The following is a 21,583-nucleotide window of genomic DNA, read 5'->3' as shown; positions in this document are numbered from 1 at the left end:
GTTCAAATATATATGGATATACACAAACATAAATACACACACATATATACACAAATATGTATGTAAGTATGTATGAACTGTATGGGTAATAAAGATCTGCATAAGTTTGTGTTAAATTTCAAGAGCTGATAAGTAATTTAGAGAGTTGTTTTCCTAGTAAAAGCAATCCTTTGAGTAAAGACAAAGCCTACTCAGACGTTGAGTTCTTATGTGCAGTAGGGTAAGTTCTCAGAAGCCTAAAATAGAGTCCAGAAGTCATAAGGAATAAATAAAATGCTATAAAAGGAGACTTAACTACCTTACTTTGTTATTATATCATATATTAAATATACTTTTAAATAATATTTTGTTAAAATAAAGAATATCCTGGGGGGGGCACCTGGGTGGCTCAGTCGGTTATGCATCTGACTTCGACTCACGTCATGATCTCACGGTCCGTGAGTTCGAGCCCGCATCAGGCACTGTGCTGAATGCTTGCTCAGAGCCTGGAGCCTGCTTCAGATTCTGTGTCTCCTTTTCTCTCTGCCCCTCCCCCGCTCATGCTTTGTCTCACTCTGTTTCTCAAAAATAAATAAATGTAAAAAAATTAAAAAAAAAAGTATCCTTTGGAACATACTTGTTCAGAGTTTTGTGAATTATGGAAAATATCTTTTTCATGTAATTATTGAATAGATATGTGCCTTGGCATTTTCCCATAAGGACTTGAGGCGTCCTTCTACAAAGACCATATACTCTAAGGATAATGAGTAGAATAGGAATGGAAAGTCATTACTTTACAGCAGAAGAGGAATTTCCAAATATTTTATTTAAAATCAAACATTGTAGAGGTGCCTGGGTGGCTCAGTGGGTTAAGCGTCTGACTCTTGATCTCCGCTCAGGTCATGATCTCAAGGTTTGTGAACTTGGGCCCCGCATCGGGCTCTGTGCTTACAGCATGGAGCCTGCTTGGGATTCTGTCTCTCCTCATCTCTGCCCCTCCTCTGCTGTGCACATGCTCTCTCTCTCTCTCTGTTTCTCCCTCTCTCTTTCTCTCTCTCTCTCTCTCTCTCTCAAAGTAAATAAATAAACTAAAACAAAACAAAACAAAAAAACCCATTGTAGCCTTGGTTGAACATTACATTTAACTTTAACCTTCTTATAAACTGAAAAATCGAAAACATGGTAAATTATATCGGTTTTCATAATCCAGATGGAGGAAGCGTTCTCATTCCTTGGGGTAGATACCGTTTCCGGGCAGAGGCACTTCTTAGTGGACGTGCCCTACAGGAGCCACGAATGTAGGAAGCAGGCTAACCATTAGCAGGATTGACGTGGAATTCGGAAAGCTAGAAGCCCGGTTCTGAGATAAAGTAGAGCTTGTACTTAGCAAGCAATGTTTTACTTACACCTGACCAAGTGTTTGACTAAGACCCTAGAATTCTGTCACATAGAACGCGACATCATTAGCACGAGGATTCCGTTCAGTCTTCAGAATTGCCAAGTACATGTAGGAATCCTGGTTTGCCCCCTTGTTATCTGTGTGGGCCTGGACACATTTAATCTCTGCAAGCTTCACCTTTCTCATATGTAAGAATGAGAAGTAACAATAAGCTACCTTGTAAAATTGTGGCTAGGATTAAGTACGATGAGCCACGTGAAGTTCTCGGACGGTCCGCACGCCTCCCCAGGTCTTGAGTGTACATTGACCCCTGCCCTTTCTCTTCACCGTGTCGATGATCATTCTTTCTCTACTTCAGGGAAAGCACAAATTGCATGTAGATACCGGAATGGAAGGCGACTGGTGTGGCCTTATTCCTGTCGGACAGCCTTGCAATCACGTCACCACAACGGGCCTGAAGTGGAACCTCAGTGAGTAAAACCCTTGCCAAAGGGAGGTTTCCTTTCTTAAGAAGCGTATATAATTCACGGTGAGATAAATACCTCTCTGTCTGGTACACACCTAGCCGTGGAGCTGCTGGCTTCTAGGCAGCTCTGTGTTCAGCCTGCCGGCGAACTGCCAGGCCGTCTTCCCAAGCGGCAGCACCGTTTTGTATTCCTCCCAGCGACGCGTGAGGTCTCCGGTTTCTCCACATCGCCACCCACACTTGTTATTTTCTTTTTGTTTGGTTTCGACACATCTTCGTGGTTATGAAGTGGTACCTCATTGTGGTTTTGCTTTTTCCCCGATGACTGATGATGCCAAACGCCTTTTCGGGCACTCAGGGGCCACTTGTATATTTTGGAGTAATATCTTCAGATCTCATGCTCGTATTTTAATTGCGTTATTTTTGTTTTTTGGTTGAGTTGTAAGATTTCTTTATATATTCCAGATACAAGTCCTTCATCAGATACATGACTCACAAATATTTTCTCAGAGTCTTTGACTAATCTCTTCAGTGCCTGACATTTAATTAACTAAATTCATTAACTTAATTCTGATGACGTCTGATTTTTTTTTCCTCTTATGGATTCTATTTCTAGTGCCGAATCTAAGAACTGTTTGCGAAACCTTCTTCATGATTTTGTGTTGTTGAAACCCCCTTTACTTTTCCAGATAAGCAGGAATTCTGACCAAAGTAGTAAATTCTCTTCATAATCAAACCTCTGAGGTTTTGTAAGATTAGTTGCTCTTACTATGTTTTAAAGTGTTTCCCAGTACTTATTAACTGTAATAAGTCCAAATTACACTGAAGTGTCTGATTTGAAAGGAACAAAAAATGAGATGTATCTTTTCATGAATTAAAGCTGATTCCACAATAAACTGTCAGGCTTGTGAAACGAGTCAACTCCAGTCTCTTTAAGAATAACGGCAGTTTAATCAAAGAGCTTTGGTTGAAGGTCAAAGGGATTGTCTCCTGATTGACCAGTACCTCTAAGGTTGTAAAAACCAAAATACGGAGCCATGTTCTTTTAGAACATGTATAACTCTTAGGTTCCCACAAGGAAATAAATATTTCAAGAAGTAAATAATTTGAAGATAAAAAGATATTTTAAAAGCCTTTTCTGCGAGCCACTGCTGAAACAATTAGGAAAAACGAGAGATATTTTGAGGCAAATGTCTGGAGAGCTCATCAGAATTTGAAAGGATGGTGAGACAGATCCGCTCTGGTGCACGGAAATCAGTGACGGGCTTTGAAGCTGTTTAGCTAAAACTGACATGAGTTCCCATTAGAAACTTTCTGTGAAAACATCTGCATCCTAAACCAATTACACTTTTTAGAGTTCCATTCTTTCCCAGGACCGAGTCTAGATACTGGTGAGGTCCTTCTGGATCTGGCAGTGAGCTCACTTTTCAGGGCTGGTTGGCGGACACAGAGGGTGACGGTCGATTCTTCCGGGCTCCTGAGAACATCCTGTGACCTGGCTGTCCCACAGTAATAAGCACTCCCTAATTCTGTAAAATGAAGTTGACTCTGGGAAGGGGACCTTGGGCATGACGTGGCTTTTAATCTTTTTATCCATGATAATGTTCCAATCCTGCAGAAATGCTCCGTGTTATTACTTACTTATATGTGTACGGATGGCACTAACTTTTGAAATAATTATTTTTTTCGTCTAGAATTTTTATGTAAAATATGGAAATAGCAACTTAATGGAGTATGCAAAACAAGAAAATTGAGACAAAAACCGCTTCATCCATTCTCTGTGGTGAAAGTGCTAACTAATGGGGTCTTGTGACAGGTAATATTACTTCATTAAAAAGTAGTAATACCAGCTGCGAAATGACACAGTGTTGACTGGAAGAGCAGTGTCAAGATTTCTGTCACCGAGAGGACAGGGCCTCTGCTTAACTCGGTGTCACTGTCTGGGAAAGGCGAGGCCTGAGGTCAGTGTCAACTTGTCAGTCACACCCACGAAGTGACAGGGTGGCCTGGCCGGGGAAAGAGAAAGGAGGTGCAGTAACTCAAGCCGGGTGCTGATCACTTCTTAGGTCAAGGAGAGGACGCAAGTCCTCCTAAGGAAACCGATCGATGTCTCCCTCATGTGTTCTGGAGACTGGCTCCCTCCCAGGCTTTACCCGCTCTAAAATATGATGTCACAAGTTCTGAAACTCACCCGATTTCCCTGTTTCGAGTTGCAGTATCTCTCATCACACTCTGTCTTTAAAATGAGTGTGAGGGGCGCCTGGGTGGCTCGGTCAGTTAAGCATCCGACTTCGGCTCAGGTCATGATCTCGCGGTCCGTGAGTTCGAGCCCCGCGTCGGGCTCTGTGCTGACAGCTCAGAGCCTGGAGCCTGTTTCAGATTCTGTGTCTCCCTCTCTCTCTGCTCCTCCCCTGTTCATGCTCGGTCTCTCTCTGTCTCAAAAATAAATAAACGTTAAAAAAAATTAAAAATAAATAAATAAATAAATAAATAATAAAACAAGTGTGAAAGATGCCTCTGTACCAGTCACCTAGAAGTGAAGCTTAACTGTCTCTGAAGTTGCCTGTCTGTAGGACAGTGTTTTATTTCCTAGCAGTGTGCTGGGAACATTGTGGAACATGGTTCTGGGACCAGAGTTTTCTCTAGGCTGTGCACGCTCAGGAGTAAAACAGCTGCATCCTGGACCTGAGCGCCTTCACTTTTCCTAAGTGTTCCACACTGCTCTGACAGTGACAGTGGGAAAGCCACCGTGAACTCATCCAGGAGAACGCAAGAGTTCCCACACTCTGGATCCTCACGCGATTCTCGATATTGTCACATTTCAGCATTTTTGCCAGTCTGATGCATGTCGGTGGTATTTCATTACGGTCTCTGGTTACCGCTGAGGGAAAGCATCTTTCTGTAGTTACTCCTGGCTTTTTCATCTTCATAAATGTTAGCATTAGTTTGACAGGTATCACATACACACAATCCCATTGTATGTTTTATTGGAATCATTTTTCATGTGTAGATTAATTGCGAGAAAACAACAATTGGGGAAGAAAATTCCTATGTGTAATTGAGTCATCCTATCCATAAACATAATATATCTCTCTTTTAGAACTTTTTAATTGCTTTCAATAATTTAAAAATTTGTCCATAAAATCCTGTACATCTTATGTAAGATTTATTTCTAGGAACCATATATTTTGTGTTGCTATTGTAAATTATACCTTTTAAAAAATTAAATTTCTGAGTTCCTTGGTAGTACATAGACATACAATTGACTTTTAGTATATTGTTATCAATTTATTGCTGAATGCTTTTATTGTTTTTAAAAAATGTGAGTATAGATTCACTAAGGTTTTCTATAGACAGTCATTAAAAAAAAGTTTTTTAATGTTTATTATTTTTGAGGGACAGGCATAGACAGAGCGGGAGGAGGGGCTGAGAGACAGAGACGCAGAATCCAAAGCAGGCTCCAGGCTCTGAGCTGTCAGCACAGAGCCTGACATAGGCCTTGAACTGATGAACCTTGAGATCATGACCTGAGCCAAAGTTGGGACGCCTAACCAACTGAGCCACCCAGGCTCCCCTAGACAGTCATATTTTGGGTGGTAATGAAGTTTTCTTTCTTCTTTGCCCCGTAAGAAATAAGAATGTGTTCAGTTCTGACTGGCTGAAATAGTAGCTTTAAAAAGGCCTATTCCTTTCCCCCCATGTAACAAAGTCCAGAGCCAAGCAGTTACAGGGCATGGCTTCTGTGGTTTCCTCAGCCTTTGCCTCCAGATCCTAAGGTGTCTGTTGTAGCTCCAGCCGCTGTAGTCCCTCGTCAGCCTCAGGAGAGAGGGAAGGGAAGACAGGAGGATGGGCTAGCACACATGGGAAGAAAACAAGGCTTCAGGGATTCCACCACTTCCAGAAGTTCTTCCTGCATCCACTCTTTTGCCTCAATGGCCAGAAGTATCAAACGGCCACCCTAGCTGCAAAAGAGGCTGGGATGTACAGTTTTGCCTCTAAAAACATAGGGATCCCGAGTGAAACCACGGTTCTGTCAGTGAGGAAGAAGAGAATGCGTGGGAGTCTGCTCTTCTGCCAAAAAAATGTCTTCTCTTCGTCTGCCATCTTGATGAACAGTTTAGCTATTCATATAATAAAATCTTATTTTCACTTTCTTTGGGCCATACTCTTACGGGTTTCTCTTACTGCGACTGATGAATCCGCAGTTAAGCAAACTGATTCTCATTCGTATATGTTTTTAGCTCTGTCCTTTGGACCTTATGTTTTTCTTTGACGTCCTACAGTTTTACCACTACATGTGTAAGTGTGACCTATCTTTGGTTCTAGTTAATTTTCCTCAGCTCTGATAATTGGTTCATGGACTGTGAAAATTTTTCAAATGTCCCCATTTTTCAGATAAGGACATGGTAGTTCCAAGCTCTAGGCAGTGATTTGCCCAAATTCACATCATTAGGGATTGATGCACTAAAAATTTGAAATCAGGTCATGTATGCTATTTTTCCTTGCTTCCAATTAGTATGTGAAAGACTCCATATAAGATAAGTTGATGTTAAAAAGAAAGCACTAAAACGAATTTGGGATAAAGAGAAGACAACCAGAGGAAGGCACATGTACAGGGAAGGCAGGAGGTAGGAGCAAGAAATGGAAAGGATTAAGAAGAATTTTTAATTCTCCAGGACAGACCTTTTAACTCCTCTACACTTTGGCCTAAGAAAATATCAAATGGAATTGCCCTCCATTCGCCCAGCCCTCTTGTTTATAACACTCACAGATTGTGAAATTATGCCGTCATTGTTCCTTCTTTTATATGTTTTTTCAAAGTATGGAAATAAATGGCAGAATGAAATAATTTCATAGCACTGACTGAAAGAGACGAGAATCTAACCCTAGTGAAATATTTTTGAAAGAAAAAAAGTAAGAGAACCCCACTTGAAAAGATTTTTCATGCGGTAATGATGGAGCTTCAGTGAGAAACACCCTTAATTCTCACCCCATTATGACTCAGAGTGATTCCCCTCAGTTAGGATCACAAGTCTGGCATGCAGGAGAGAGGTCTGTGCTAGAGATGGGAGTTTGGGGGCTGTTAACGCAGAGGTCCGGCTGTGAGTTAGTGCCACTAACATGTGAAGTGTTTTACGTTTTTTAGTGTCTTTGTTATTAACTATTGCTTTTCCAATCCAGTGCTTAAAAAAGGGCACCCTGAAACTGGGACTTCAGTGTTTCCTATCTGATTCAAGGACAGCATCTTTCATATCTTATTAATTCTTTGATAACCAGTGACCTACTTTGAATTGAAGATACTGTTAAAATTTTTACATAAAACATGTGCATTAGAGAGCAAACATGATAATAAGGATGACTTTTTTTTTTTGCCTCAGTTCCCCCCTCCCCCTGCCACAAGGAAGCTGTTAGTGAAAGTTTTCCACTCCCAAACCATTTTCTTAAGTGTACAAATAGGTGAAATGACTGTATTTCATCACATTTAAGATGCCATCAATTGTGGGATGCATTATTATTTTCTGTTCACTAAGGAAAAAAATACTAATTATAACTGCAGAGATGAGGGGGAAATGTACATGTTAGAACTGATAAAATATGGCAGATCAAATAGCATAGAACTTAATTATCAAATTATATGCATAGATGTAATTTGTTTATATAATTTGTTTAATTTATTGACTTCTAAGATGTCAGCTAGGATTCTGATTAGGATTGTGTTGATTCGGCGGATCAGTTTGAGAAGTAAATCCATTTTATAATAATGTTAAGTCCTCCAATCCATGAACCTAGGGTACTTGCATTTAGATCTTTAATTTCTTTCAACAAAGTCTTGCTGTTTTCTTCCTGCAAGTTTTGTACTTATTAAATTTATTACTAAAGATTGTATTGGTTTAATCCTCTGGTGGATGAAATTCTCTTCTTAATTTCATTTTTGGATCGTTCGGTACAAGTTATAGAAAGACAGCTGATTTTTTGTATCAATTGATCTTGTGTAACCTTGCCGAACTCATTTATGAGTACTCATGGTATCTTAGAGGATTTCTTAGGATGTTCTATGTATCCAAACATGTCCTCTATAAATAGAGGTAATTTTACTTCTTTTCTCATTTGGATTCTTTTATTTCCTGTCCTTGCCAAGTTGTTTTGGCTAGAACCGATGGTACAATATTAACTATCCAAATAATACTGATAGCAGCGAAAGTGGACCTCCTTGTCCTGATCTTGATCTTCTTAGGTGGGAAGCATCCAGTCTTTCACCATACATATGACACCAACCATTGGTTTTTGATAGATGTCTTGTATCAGATTGAGGAAATTTTATTCTGTTTGTAGTTTGTTGAGTGTTTTTATCATGAAATAGTGTGGGCTGTGCTTGTTTAAATCTTGTCTGTTGAGATGATTATGTGATTTTTGTGTTTAATTCTATTGATATATTACATTAACTGGATTATGGATATGAAACCAAACTTGCATCCTTGGGAATCAATCTCACTGGGTCATGACTTATAATTCTTTTTATATACTGCTGGTTCACAGTTTTCTTTTTTGTTGATGATTTTTGCATCCATAAACTAAAATACATTGTGGATTTTTTTTTCTTGTGATGTCTTTGACTTGTTTTGGTATCAGGATAATACTAACATCTACCCTTTTTTTTTTTCATTTTGCCATTTGTTTTCTTTTTCATTATTCAAGTACAGTTTTCTTTTTTCTTTTTCAAATTTAAATCCAAGTTAGTTAACATACAGTGTAAAAATTTCAGGATTAAATTTAGTGATTTGTCACTTACATTTCACATGCAGTGCTCATCCCAACAAGTGTCCTTTTTGTTTTAATTTTTAACGTTTATTTATTTTTGAGAGACAGACATAGAACATGAGTGGGGGAGGGGCAGAGAGAGAGGGAGACAGAATCCAAAGCAGGCTCTAGGTTCTGAGCTGTCAGCACAGAGCCTGACGCGAGGCTCAAACCCATGAACTGTAAGATCATGACCTGAGCCGAAGTCGGACGCTCAACCAAATAAGCCACCCAAGGCGCCCCAACAAGTGTCCTTCTTGCTGTCCCTTGCTCATTTAGCTCATCCCCCCTCCCACAACCCCTCCAGCAACCCTCTGTTTGTTCTCTATATTTAACAGTACCTTATGTTGTTCCCCCTCCCTGTTTTTATCATATTTTTGCTTCCCTTCCCTTATGTTCGTCTGTTTTGTATCTTAGTGAAATCATAGGGTGTTTGTCTTTCTGTGACTGACTTATTTTGCTTAGCATAATACACTCTGGTTCCATCCACAATGTTGCAAATGGCAAGATTTCATTCTTTTTAATCGCTAATATTCCATTGTATGTATATACCACATCTTCTTTAGACATTCTTTAGTTGATGGACATTTGGGCTCTTTCCATACTTTGGCTATTGTTGATAGTGCTGCTATAAACATTGGGGTCTTTGTGCCCCTTCAAAACAGCACTCCTGTATCCTTTGGATAAATACCTACTAGTGCAATTGCTGGGTCATAGGGTAGTTCCATTTTTAATTTTTTGGGGAACCTCCATATGTTTTCCAGAGTGGCTGTACCAGCTTGCTTCCCACCAGCAATGCAAAAGAGATCCTCTTTCTCTGCATCCTCGCCAACATCTGTTGTTGCCTGAGTCGTTGATGTTAGCCATCCTGACAGGTGTGAGGTGGTATCTCATCGTGGCTTTGATTTGTATTTCCCTGATGATGAGTGATATTGAGCATTTTTTCATGTGTCTGTTAGCCATCTGGATGTCTACTTTGGAAAAGTGTCTACTTATGTCTTTTGCCCATTTCTTCACTGGATTATTTGTTTTTTGGGTGTTGACTTTGGTAAATTCTTTATAGATTTTGGATACTAAGTCTTTATCTGATATGTCATTTGCAAATATCTTCTCCCATTCCGTCATTGACTTTTAGTTTTGCTGATTGTTTCCTTCTCTGTGCAGGAACTTTTTATCTTGATGAGGTCCCAATAGTTTCTTTTCGCTTTTGTTTCCCTTACCTCTGGAGACATATCACGTAAGAAGTTGCTGAGGTTGAGGTCAGAGAGGTTGTTGCCTGTTTTCTCCTCTAGGATTTTGATGACTTCCTGTCTTGTATTTAGGTCTTTCATCCATCTTGAGTTTATTTTTGGTATGGTGTAAGAAAGTGGTCCAGGTTCATTCTTCTGTACTGACATCTACTCTTAAAATCTAGGCATTCAAGAGGGAAACACTAGGGAAGTCAACTAGGGCAACAAAGGCAAGACAAAAGGAAAGTAGGTCTAGCAGGCAGGATGCAGATTTGGGGAGGACACAGCATAGAGGGGACTCTGGTTGCAGGAGATACCTGGCTTGTGTTCTGATCCTTTGCCTTCTTTTATTTGTGTGCTCACTGCCACAAAGAGGGGAGGGGGGAGAGAAGGAGACCTACAGAGCCATCTTGCTTCTAATTAATAAACAGCAGTGGCTGGCTGGCCTTTCTAAGGAGTATAGACCACTGAACATTGAGGCAAGCACAGCTTTATGGAGAAGAAGTTGCATTTACATGAAAATTATGTATTAAAAAAAAGTTATTTTAAAAACCACTTATCTCTGTAGCAGAGACTAAAGTCTGGGATTGTGATGCCTTCCGCTTTGGTTTTCTTTTTCGACATTACTTTGTCTATTCAGGGTGTTTTGTGGTTCCATACAAATTTTAAGATTGTTTTAGCTTTGAGAAGAATGCTGGTGCAATTTTGACTGGGATTGCATTGAATGTGTAGAGTGCTTTGGGCAATACTGACATTTTAACAATATTTGTTCTTCCAATCCATTAGGCATGGAATGTTTTTCCATTTCTTTGTGTCCTCTTCAATTTCCTTTGTAAGTTTTCTATAGTTTTCAGCTTACAGATCTTCTACATCTTTGGTTAGGTTTATCCCTAGGTATTTTATGGTTCTTGGTACAATTGTAAATGGGATTGATTTCTTGATTTCTCTTTCTGTTGCTTCATTATTGGTGTCTAGAAATGCAACCGAGGAGGGCACTTGTTGGGATGAGCACTGGGTGTTGTATATAAGCAATGAATCATGGGAATGTACCCTCAAACCAAGAGCACACTGTATACGCTGTATGTTAGCCACCTTGACAATGAAGTATATGTTGAAAAAACAATAGTAAAATAAAAATAAATAAAAATAAACAAAAAGCACCATCTCTACACATGGATAGGAGAAATCTTTCCCCCTTCTGTGTTCAGTGAGCCATCGATGACGTTCAATCTCTGTGCCTTTAATGATTAATTTAGAAAAGTCATTAATGTTTTCATAGCCATTTTTATTTATAAATGGAAAGTGCTAGCTATAAATTCCAGTATTGATTTTTCTTCATTAATAATTTTCCACTAAGAATCTTTTCAAAACTCAGAAATAAAAAAGTTCTTTAACAAATTTATGTAAATGTACATGTGTGATACAGGGATGAAAGATTTATTTCTTATAATGGCCATACCTAAAATATTACATTTATATTATTTATATAATTTAGGATAATAACTGAAAGAAATATTTTCACAGACGTTTTTCAAGGAGGCCTTACATTTCTATTTATAGTGTACTGAATATTTCCAAGTATTTGGTAAAACTTTAATATAACAGCACTTACCAGTTTCATTACTCTAGGCCTTGCTGAGCAATTTCTTATGCTTTGGGACTACATTATGGAAATAGCAGAATATTACTTTCTTTACTAATAGAATGCATTTAAAAAAAAAGAAATCTTGTTGATACATCTCGATTTTTTTAATGCATTCTCTATAGTAAGTACCAGCAAATGGCAATTTCTATGATGTATGAGCCAAACTGTATGAATATTGTCTCTTTTATTTAGATTCTGGAATAATTATTATACCATAATGTCAAGAAGAAAGTATCCTAATTATGTCATTGGTTGTTGAGACCTGTGATTTTGTGAAATAACTAAGGTGTCAAAATGACTTGCACAAACCACACAGCTTCCTGGAACTAGAGCTGACCTAAAACCCAGCTGTCTCGACTCCGGGCATAGAGCTTTCTCCTCCTGATCTCCTTCACTACTCTCACTGCAGGAAATTTTGATGCTTGATTACGGGAACTAAATACATAGAAAGATAGATAAATCTAAAATGTGTGATGTTTGATAGATTAAGAATAACCATATTTGTTAAATTTTTCATTATGTAAGTTTCCAGGTATATCAGATTCAAATTGGTACTGTAACAAATGATTGCCACCGACCAGTGGCCCAAAGTAGTGCGTCCTTTATCTTCTGGTCGTGGAGACTGGGATCCTACATGCGTCTTCAGAAACGAAAATCAGGGTGTTGACAGAGCTGCCTTCCTCCTGGAGGCTTGAGTGGAGAATCCTTTTCCTACCATTTCCAGCTTCTGGAGGCTGGCTGTATCCCTTGGCCCGTGATTCCTTCCATGGTCTTCAGGGCTAGCCGCATAGCATCACCAAATCCCTTTCTCTGTCCTCTGCTTCCATTGTTACATCTCTTCCTCCAACTCTGACTCTGTAACTTCCTGCTTTTAAGGAATTTGTCATTACGCTGGGACCACCTGGATGATCTAGGACAATCCATCTCAAAATTTTGATTTAGTCGCATCTTGCAAAACTCCTCTTGCCATATAATTAATTGATTCACAGCTTCCAGGGATTGCAGTGTAGACGTTTGGGGAGGTGGTGGAGATATTATTCAGCCTCCCATATCAGGTCTGTAATCAATGATTTAAATAATTTTCTGAAATAATACTTACTGAGTGCAGTTTTTAGATCATTGAATCTTTACAGTTACTCTGAAAATTAATGTATGAGAACTGTTTGTATTTCCGTTGAGAAGCTGAATTTCAGTGCTATCTTTCATCTGGCCTCAGATGACTTGTGATAAGGACTCAAGACAACATAAAAACAAAGCAGACTGTGTGAGCACGATTTATTTGGTGCCCACAAAGATACCGAGAGTAACACTTTCCATCCGTCTGGTTTTTGTTCTCCAAGGGCTGAAGTCAGGTTTCGCCAAGAATATATTCTGATCCCTGAGAACCGAGAAATGAGTCAGGTTTGCATAGACCAGAGCCAAAGCTCCGTCCAGCTGTGGGGTTGTAGGCAGTCTCTTATTAGACATATTCCTCTTTATTTTTTTATCCTTTTTTACATTTCTTACCTTTTCTTAGCCTTTGAAGCTGTATTTACATAAGAAACTGATAGTTCCATCAAAAACAGGCAGCAATCTGGTGTGTGATTAAGATGGTAAAAAAGCAAAAGGCAGAAAGCTTGACTTTTCCTTATATTGCTTACATAGCCACATATTACTAGTCTCCGGGCTCTCAAGGTCACTAAAGATCAAGCAGGCGTTTATTAATTAATTAACTGAGCACCCATATTCCATCACATTACTGGTTTATTTATGCCACTATCACCGTTACCCCTACCCTTCTCCCTCCCTCCCCCCCCTCCCACCCCCACACACACCTGGGCCATGTGCACATACTTGTACTGTGAGATATTATAAGTTTGAGTTGTCTTAGTATGTACCTAGATTTGGTCAGTCTGGGCTTATAGACCACACAACTGCAACTTTTGATATGTTCTAAATATTAGCCCTGAGGAAACACTGCGCAAAGTGACAGTCGTGGGCAGCTCTAGTACCCAGCTTTCATGAAGAAGGCAACGTTAGGGGTGTTGCTGATGAGCAGTAGATACTACTTCTCTGGAGAGAATAGGACAAAGAGAGGAGCAAAATTAGCATTTAGACTATGTCACTGAGAAGGATTTTCAAGTATTCTACTTATAAGCAAATATTACATTTTCAGATGCTTAAGACCAATAACATATGGCCTATACAAACTTGTATTAGATACCTGCTTCATTAGCCCAGCTCCAATTCTGTTTTCTGTGTTGTAGGATTTGAACCAGACATGAACGATTTTTCTTCTCGTAAGGCCTTGCCCTTTTGTGATTCTGCTGAGAGCACAAGGAACCAACAATAATTTACTATATGCCATAATCATCCTGTTTTGTTTTTAGAAAACTCCCTACAACCTGACAACACACATTTATTATGGTTGATTCTAGGCATTTAAATATGAAAACAATTAACGTGCATTCGTAGGCAATATGACAAATGGGAATTTGTGAGCAGACCAATTTTTCACTGACCTGCATTCAAGAACACTCTTATAACTCAGGTTTGCCTCCCAAGTTTTTAAATGAGTTGATTTCCCAGTATTTATGTGGGCAGGTTGACGGATGAGAATGACTTTAGTGTAAGCTGGGGAGTCCCCTTCTATGTCCCCTCCTCCAGGTTGCACTTTTGTGCTGATTCAGAGAGCGCTCTGTGCGTTCAACCATCCAGCTAATATACGGAGACAAGAAAGCGATAACTTTTGGTCATTACGTGAGTTGTAGAGAAAGAATCAAGGGGTGTGGGTGAATATACTTCTACTGTGGGAATAGCCTGCTGGGTATAATTTTCTGCTGTGTCCAAACGATCGAACTTTGCATTGTGAATAGTACCTTCACATCTCCCACCTATCTTTTCTCCACACTCCACCTCACCCCTCTTGTTAATGCAGAATATCGTCTCCATTTTATAGACGAGGAAGCGGAGTCATAGGATGTTCAGTGAATTGTCCCAAGTTCATATTGCCTAGCTGAGTCCTCTGTGCACATAGGATGGATCCATCACTGGTGGATATTATGTATCTATTTTTAAAGCATTGGACATTGTGAAATAACCTATCTCAAAGTCCTTTCTGTAAATGAAAGAAATTTTCCTTAAGTTTGGGCAGCATCAAAGACATCGGAGATAGAAATTAACACCTTGGCAATTAAAATCATGTTGCAAGCCCCTCCCCCCCAAAGACAACTCCTTTCCACTCTGTAAGACCGATCATAAGCCACACAGCTTTGGAGAGGTGGGTAATTCAGGTGTAATTTTGCTCACTGCGATTTCTGATTTCTGGGGTGATTATAAGCCAAATGTCAGTCACCATGGTTCTCAAGATACTTGTAATAAAGATTCAAGTGGAAAAAAAAATGTATTTAGCATTCACAAAGAGGACAAATGGTTAAAACAGAATTTTTGAGTGTCTGAAGATTCAAGGATGAAAAAGAAAGAACAGTGATAAAAGGGCAGGATGGCTTGGTTGCAGGAGGTTTAGACAGCCTGCAGGTTTCTCAGCGGCGAGCTGCCACTTTGTCCTCCAGATTGCTTGGAGGCCAAACTGTGAAAACGCAGAAAATATTTGGAGAATTCTGGGCTTAAATTAAAAGAAGGGGAGATCAAACTGGGGAAATGTCCAGTATGCAGGCTAAAATAGAAGCATCCCACTTAAAAGAGCTTTTCTGTAAAACTGTGTACCCCAAGTAAAGTTTGTAGTGAAGAAATATTTGGGCTTTTTTGCGGGGGAGGCTGTAGTTCAAGGGAAACTCGAGATGCAATTTACAAAGAGAGGAGGCAAGTTCTCAAGCTTAATTATGCATCAGGAAACTACCCTGTAGTTTTCTTTCCTCTCCCACAGAAGGGAACAGAACTGAACTAGCAAGAGAGGGTAGCAGTCCTCTGGCTTTGAGATTAAAAACAACCAAAAAGGGATACATCAATGCTTGACAAAAGCCCTTGACAAAATAAGTCCCTGGAGGTTATTATATAACATAAGTTACCTTCTTTCTGTACAGCTTGTACCTTGAGTTTCCCTTGAAATGCAGCAGAAAAATGTCTGCTTTGTTTACTTGGGTTAACAATGCAGAGGAAAGAGGACAGGACAGTAGGTTCAGATCCTGAACTGGGACTCCAGGTGGATTCTTCATCTGTACAATGAGGATGGGTAGGTGGTGTCAAGGCTTTCTTCAGTTTGAGCACCGGCTGCTGAAGCCACAGAGAATTGGAAGAGTCCAGGTTATAAATGCCAACGGCTTAGTTTTTCAAGGAGACCTCCTTCTCCTCCGTTCCCTACGGGGCGGCAGTTAAAGGAAGCAGTAACAGGACCAGAATCGGAGGGTGTGTGTCTGGGTCAGGAGCTGATGTTGCACGTGCAGACCCGTCTCAGAGGTTTCCTGTGATGTGGTTCACTACTTGGAAGTGCTTTGAACGTCAAGGAGGAAGATGTCCTGTGGCATCACTGCGGTTCATAATCTCCAGCTGAAGGTTCTCACCCCTCAGAAGTTCACGGTGAAGCCAGGAATGGGAAATAATTACTGCCCCTCATTTACACTGAGACGGGGCTGAAGGTCTGGCTGCAGCCAATGAAACGCTCTTTGATATTGATTCATTAGTAGCGATGCTGTCTCCTGGCAGCCCTGCGCCAATGTCACAGTTTGGCAGCCTCCTCAGTTCAATTGCACAGTTTTCCTTTGGGCACATCTCCTTGGCCTTCTTCACTCATCTGTTTGCTGGACCCATTTAATTGCAAATTAACAACTTGTCTCCCTCAACTACCCTTCCCTAAATGCGGTTTTCCTTCTCTGTGTGTGTGTGTGTGTGTGTGTGTGTGTGTGTGTGTGTGTATGCATGGGTGTGTGCTAAAGAATGTGCTTACAGCAAAATTATCCCAGCAAGAAGGCTTTCTGATTTTTCTTTTTCTTTTTCTTTTTTTTTTTTTTTTGCCAGCTACAGCTGGTAACCAACTTTTGTTTTTACCCATTTAAAAAGTATTTATTTGCAAGCTATCAGTGGCAGTTTAAATGCGACGTGCAATTAAGAAAAATACAAACTGACCCTTGTGGTGTTTTCCGTTGACCTGTATCCCGCCAGAGGCTGATATTGTATAGATAAGGAAAAAGAAGTTTTACGTTACTAACACAAGGAAATCTGGTTTGTGCATGTAGGACAGAGTGAATGAGGGGGGTGATGCTGGCTTCGTTTTCTTCCTGGTTCAGCTGTCATTCTGATACAAATATGAGCACCGCTCCCACCTACCTCTGGATCGGGTTCTGTTTCCTTTAAAATGAATGACTTTGAACAAAACCGTCTCCGTCTCTTTCAGTCTCCAGCGTTGTCCCTCTTTATTCGTTTTGTTCTTTCCTCCTGAATGCCTGCAAAAAGCATTGGAGGTCCAAAGCACATGGCCTTTTCTCCCACAAGACATGACCCCACCCCACAGTATTCCCAGAGTGTGTTCTCCTTTTGACATCTTCCCCTCCTTCCCACTAATCTTACTCATCTTCAAGGGCCACTTCAAATCATATCCTTGATGAAGATTTCCTAACAAAATCTGTTTTCTCTTTCCTCCAAATTCCTCAAGTGCACTGCATAGCCCTACGGTGTATTTACCTGATAGCATCATTCTTTGTGCAGATTTCTTAGTCCCTTTACTAGAAGGCATTCGCCTCACATTTGGTGCCTGTTACTGGCACAGCCTCCTGGTAGGCTAGAATAGTGTCTTGCTTGTTTTATGCATTAGCAACCTTGTTTAAATTAGCACGAGCATTTTTCTCCGCATGAATTCTGTAAGAGTCGATTGCACTACAGTGAAAGATGTTGAAGCAAGAGATCTTTAACACAAACCTTTAATACAATTAGGATAATAAAGGATAAGTTGAATTTTAATGGTGAAAATAACTGTAAACTCTGCCAGAAGTTGGTAAGGTTTAAAGTGATGTGGGGCTCGATTTCATGAACCATGAGATCACGACCTGAGCCAAAATCACGAGTCTGTCACTCAACCGACTGAGCCACCCGGGCGCCCCACCACAGACCCTTTTTGAGTGTAAGTGAGTGTATGTTGGAAGAGGGGCCTACCTAGGAATGGTCCACAGAGGCCTGAATCTAGAAATCTCACCTTATGGGGAATTTGGAGTTTTAAAGGATCTCCCTGTTCCCCTAGGTGATTTCTCTTGCCCCTTTCTTTACCACTCTGAGCATGAGGCAAGGTCTAAAACATTTCATTTTCTTCGTTCCCTTCTTACAGATGTTGAAAATCATATAAAACTGTAATTTGAGGACAAGTATCATAAAAACAAAGGCAACTGAAATTGGTTCTCTCATTGTGTGGCCACTCATGAAACTTACAAGATTTGCTTTGCAAAAAGAAGAAAACCAGAGAACTCAGTGTTACTCTACTGTGTCCTACAGGGCACGGCCCTACGATATTCTGTAACTGTAACAAGTGCATTCATGTTTGTTCCAGTTATTTTGTATCTTTATTTTATCCACTTAACTAGATTGTATACCTCTTTAGGTTTGTTCCCCTTGTATTTAACCTTAACTCTAGGTGTTCGAGTGACTTAATTGATAAGACTCCTCAGAGTCGCTCTGTCTTTTTCATATTGAGATCTTACGCATTTCTCTAGCATTGCCAATCAGAAGTAACTAATAAAGTGGTTACCTAGCCTTTGAAATGAGCTTATTTACAGGTTGGTACGAAATACTAGACTCTGGGGGAAAGAAAAGGCAACGAAGGAATAGTGAGCAAGGCAGGAAAAAGAAAGGATTGTATAAGTTATCTGAGAAAGAAGGTGCCCTTTAAAGAGGGAATAGCGAATAGGATCATTTCCAAAAGAATGAAATTGTTGGACTTCACTGAAGGAATAATTTGGTCACTCTTGAGAATGCAGAATAGTAGGAGCACAGTAGGGACAGAAGCCAGATTTCTGCTTCTTGAGGTAATTGCAAAGGGGTGCACGTGGAAAGCACGATGGGAGCAGATACGTTAAGCTTTTTAAAGAAGTTTGTCAATGATTCAAGAACAACCATAGGCATGGAGTTGTGTTATCGAAGAGGCCTTTATGTCCAAGGCACAAGCAGCCTATGTTGAAATAAGAGGGAGCCGAGAAAGTGCAGAGATCCAGGGAGAGGTGGGAGAAATCGATGGGGGGGTAGGGACGGTGTGCAGGTGACAGGGGACAGCCCTGAGGAAGCTGGAGGGTAGAATCCAGAGTAGAGAGGGGAGGTTTTCAGAGGAGAATGTTTAGCTCCTCTTTCCAAAACAGAAACAAAGATCACAATGAGAGGCGTGGAGTTAGGTGTTAGGGTGAGACACTTACGGAGGAAGGCACTCATCATCGTAAGTGGCATGAATCTTTACCAGTAAGAGTAACTTCTGAGTAAATAATCAGACCACGGCAAGGACTAATTGTCGAGGGTTCCTCAGTTCCGATTTCCTCTCTGGAAGCCCCAGGGGAACGGTGGACAGGGCACATTGGGGCCAGTGACCATGGCACTGGTGGCCTAGGGCAGCAGCTCCGAAGTCACCATTGGTTGTAACTTGGACCACAAGTAATCTGTAACTGAATGTAAGTACTCGTGATTTTGATTGATTTTTAAAAATTCACCGAAGCAGGTTCAAGGTCACTCTTAAAATATTGTCCCTTCCTGGTGATTTAGTGTGTTTCCTTGGGTTGACAGGGTAGCTGTGGATGAGGTCCAGGGTTATGGGGCCTGTGCATACTCACACCATCATCTCGTGCCGTGTGCAGGGCTGTTACTGATTTACCATGAATTCCTACGGCAGTCACAAGTTAGTTGGAGTGGCGTAGGTGGAATTTTACAGTTCGCTACGTTTCTTGTTTAGCATTACCCATGAATATATTTTTTAATGAAGAAGGTAGGAATAGAAGAAGAAAATGCAGGGGGACGGGGTGGCTCAGTTGATTAAGCGTCTGACTCTTGATTTCAGCTCAGGTCGTGATCTCACGGTTTGTGGGCTCGAGCCCTATGTCACTCAGCGCTGACAGCACAGACCCCTCTTGGGGTTCTGGCTCTCTCCTCTCTTTCTGCCCCTCCCCCACTCATGTGTGCACGCTCTTTCTCTCGCTCAAAATAAAAAAAAAAAAGTAAGCCTTTAAAAAAAGAAGAAGAAAATGCTACCAGTGTCTCAGTGACTTTATTGTACTTGACCTAAACAACCTGAAGACCGTGTGGATGGGTGGGGTCAATGCTGTCATGCCTGTTAATAGAGCCAAAGAAATTGAAGACAAGTTTGTTACCTAGAGGTCAACTGATATATTTTACCAACTCCATTTCACATTAAGAAAAGGCCGCTCTCCATTCTGTCTGTTTCACAGTCCCCTTCTGTCTATCAGCTGTCCCTAACTGATCTGATCACCACCTAGAGCTTTAAATACGTCCAAATGCCCTTGCTTCTCAAATGTGTATCTCCACCCCGACCTTTAATGACTTGCCCTTGCGTTTAGAATAAACGCCTCGCTCTTGTCCTGGCTGCAAGTCCTGCTCTGAGAGCTGGCCTGGTTCCTGCCCTTGTGGTTCTTGTCTTAGGTTCTTTGTACTTGCTTTTCCTCTTCCTGGAATACTGTTCCCCGTACCTTCCAGTGGACCTCTCACATTGCAGAATTCAGGTGTCTGCCTGGGCGTTACTCCTCCATGGAGAGTGTTCTCTAATGAGCAGGTCGAAAGGATGTGCATCCCTGCCCTCCCTGACAAAGCACACCAGCACTCACCCTGTTTTCTTGTCTTCAGTGCAGTCATCCTGTTTGATATCCTCTCATTAAATTATTGCTGTCTGTCTTCTCCTCAAAGGTTGACCTTCACGAGAGCAGGGACTATCGCCTGTCTAGCTCTCTACTATACCTTGAACACCGAGCGTGGTCCCTGCGCATAGGAAGCCCTGAGCAGATACGTGCAGAATATAAAGTTGCTGTGGGGTTGGGTCAGATGGCAAGTGCTAACATGAAATCAAGAAAGAAGGATTAGCCCAAGGCTTGGCCTCCTGTTCCAATTGCATCATTATCTGGAGGTTCAGCTGGGGTGACTTCTCCCAGGAGGAGTTAGGAACAGTGGACACAGCGGCCGAGCAGGAGGTCGGCATGGGGCTGGCCACGGTGGTGTGGCCAGAGGACTGTGTCAGACCGTAGACATTGTTTAGAGAAAGATAGGAAGGAAGGAAGTCAGGAGCAACAAGGCCAGCATGGAATTAGAGCCCCTACAACTGCACACCCAGACTTTACCCCCCTTTCAGCCTCTCCCAGGAATGACCTTTAACCAGTCAATCTGGAATTTCCGGATCAGCTCTAGTGAGGTAATCGCAAGATAGACCCCCACCCTTCCCCCAAAGGGAGGGAACCTTGCCTGAAACAATCCACTCTTTGTTAGAAACTTCCTTTTCCGCCCCCTTCTGCCTCTAAAAGCCTTCGTTGGCTCAGCTCCTCCCGCTCCTTTCTACTTGCCGAGTGGGATGCTGCTGGATTTCTGCATCCTTGAATAAAGCCAGTTAGATCCTTAAACGTCCACAGTTGAATTTGGTTTTTTTAACCACATAGAGGATGCAGTAAAGGCCGTCTTGAGGAGGGAATCAAAGATTATACCTGAGGTGATTCTAAAATGACACTTTTTGAGGCGCCTGGGTGGCTCAGTCGGTTGAGCGTCCGACTTTGGCTCAGGTCATGATCTCGCGGTTTGTGGGTTCGAGGCCCGCGTCGGGCTCTGTGCTGCCGGCTCAGAGCCTGGAGCCTGCCTTGGATTCTGTGTCTCCCTCTCTCTCTGCCCCTCCCCCACTCATGCTCTGTCTCCCTCTCTCAAAAATAAACAAATATTTTTTAAAAAGTTAAAAAAATAAAATGACACTTTGTGCTAAGGAAGATCTCCTTTCTGTCCTATTAAATAAGATATGCCTTGAGAGCTCCCTCAAAACAAGAATTTAAGGAACCCTGTCCATCACTGTGATCCAGTTCTCCCGTGTCCAAAATCCGGGAGTTTGCCATGTCTGTGGCTTCCACCACTAGATGACAGGCTTTCAGTCCACAGCGAAAACCAAATCGTTTTTGGTT

At 41.2% G+C, this 21,583-nt stretch overlaps 1 protein-coding gene across 13 annotated transcripts in view; it reads left to right on the top strand.

Annotated features, from left to right (window-relative positions):
* Positions 1-21,583, top strand: part of TPK1 (thiamin pyrophosphokinase 1) — a 351,768-nt gene that overhangs the window by 257,630 nt on the left and 72,555 nt on the right. For all 13 annotated transcript variants that reach the window (XM_042974459.1, XM_042974519.1, XM_042974452.1 and 10 more), the window contains one exon: positions 1,737-1,848. In XM_042974459.1, coding sequence (XP_042830393.1) covers positions 1,737-1,848 — 112 coding nt within the window. The remainder of the gene's footprint in view (positions 1-1,736; positions 1,849-21,583) is intronic.

The sequence above is a fragment of the Panthera tigris genome, chromosome A2 (genome assembly GCF_018350195.1).
Source record: "Panthera tigris isolate Pti1 chromosome A2, P.tigris_Pti1_mat1.1, whole genome shotgun sequence".
NCBI classification, from domain to species: domain Eukaryota; kingdom Metazoa; phylum Chordata; class Mammalia; order Carnivora; family Felidae; genus Panthera; species Panthera tigris.
Note: the sequence above shows the minus strand (reverse complement) of the source record. Positions and strands in the feature narration are given on the sequence as shown.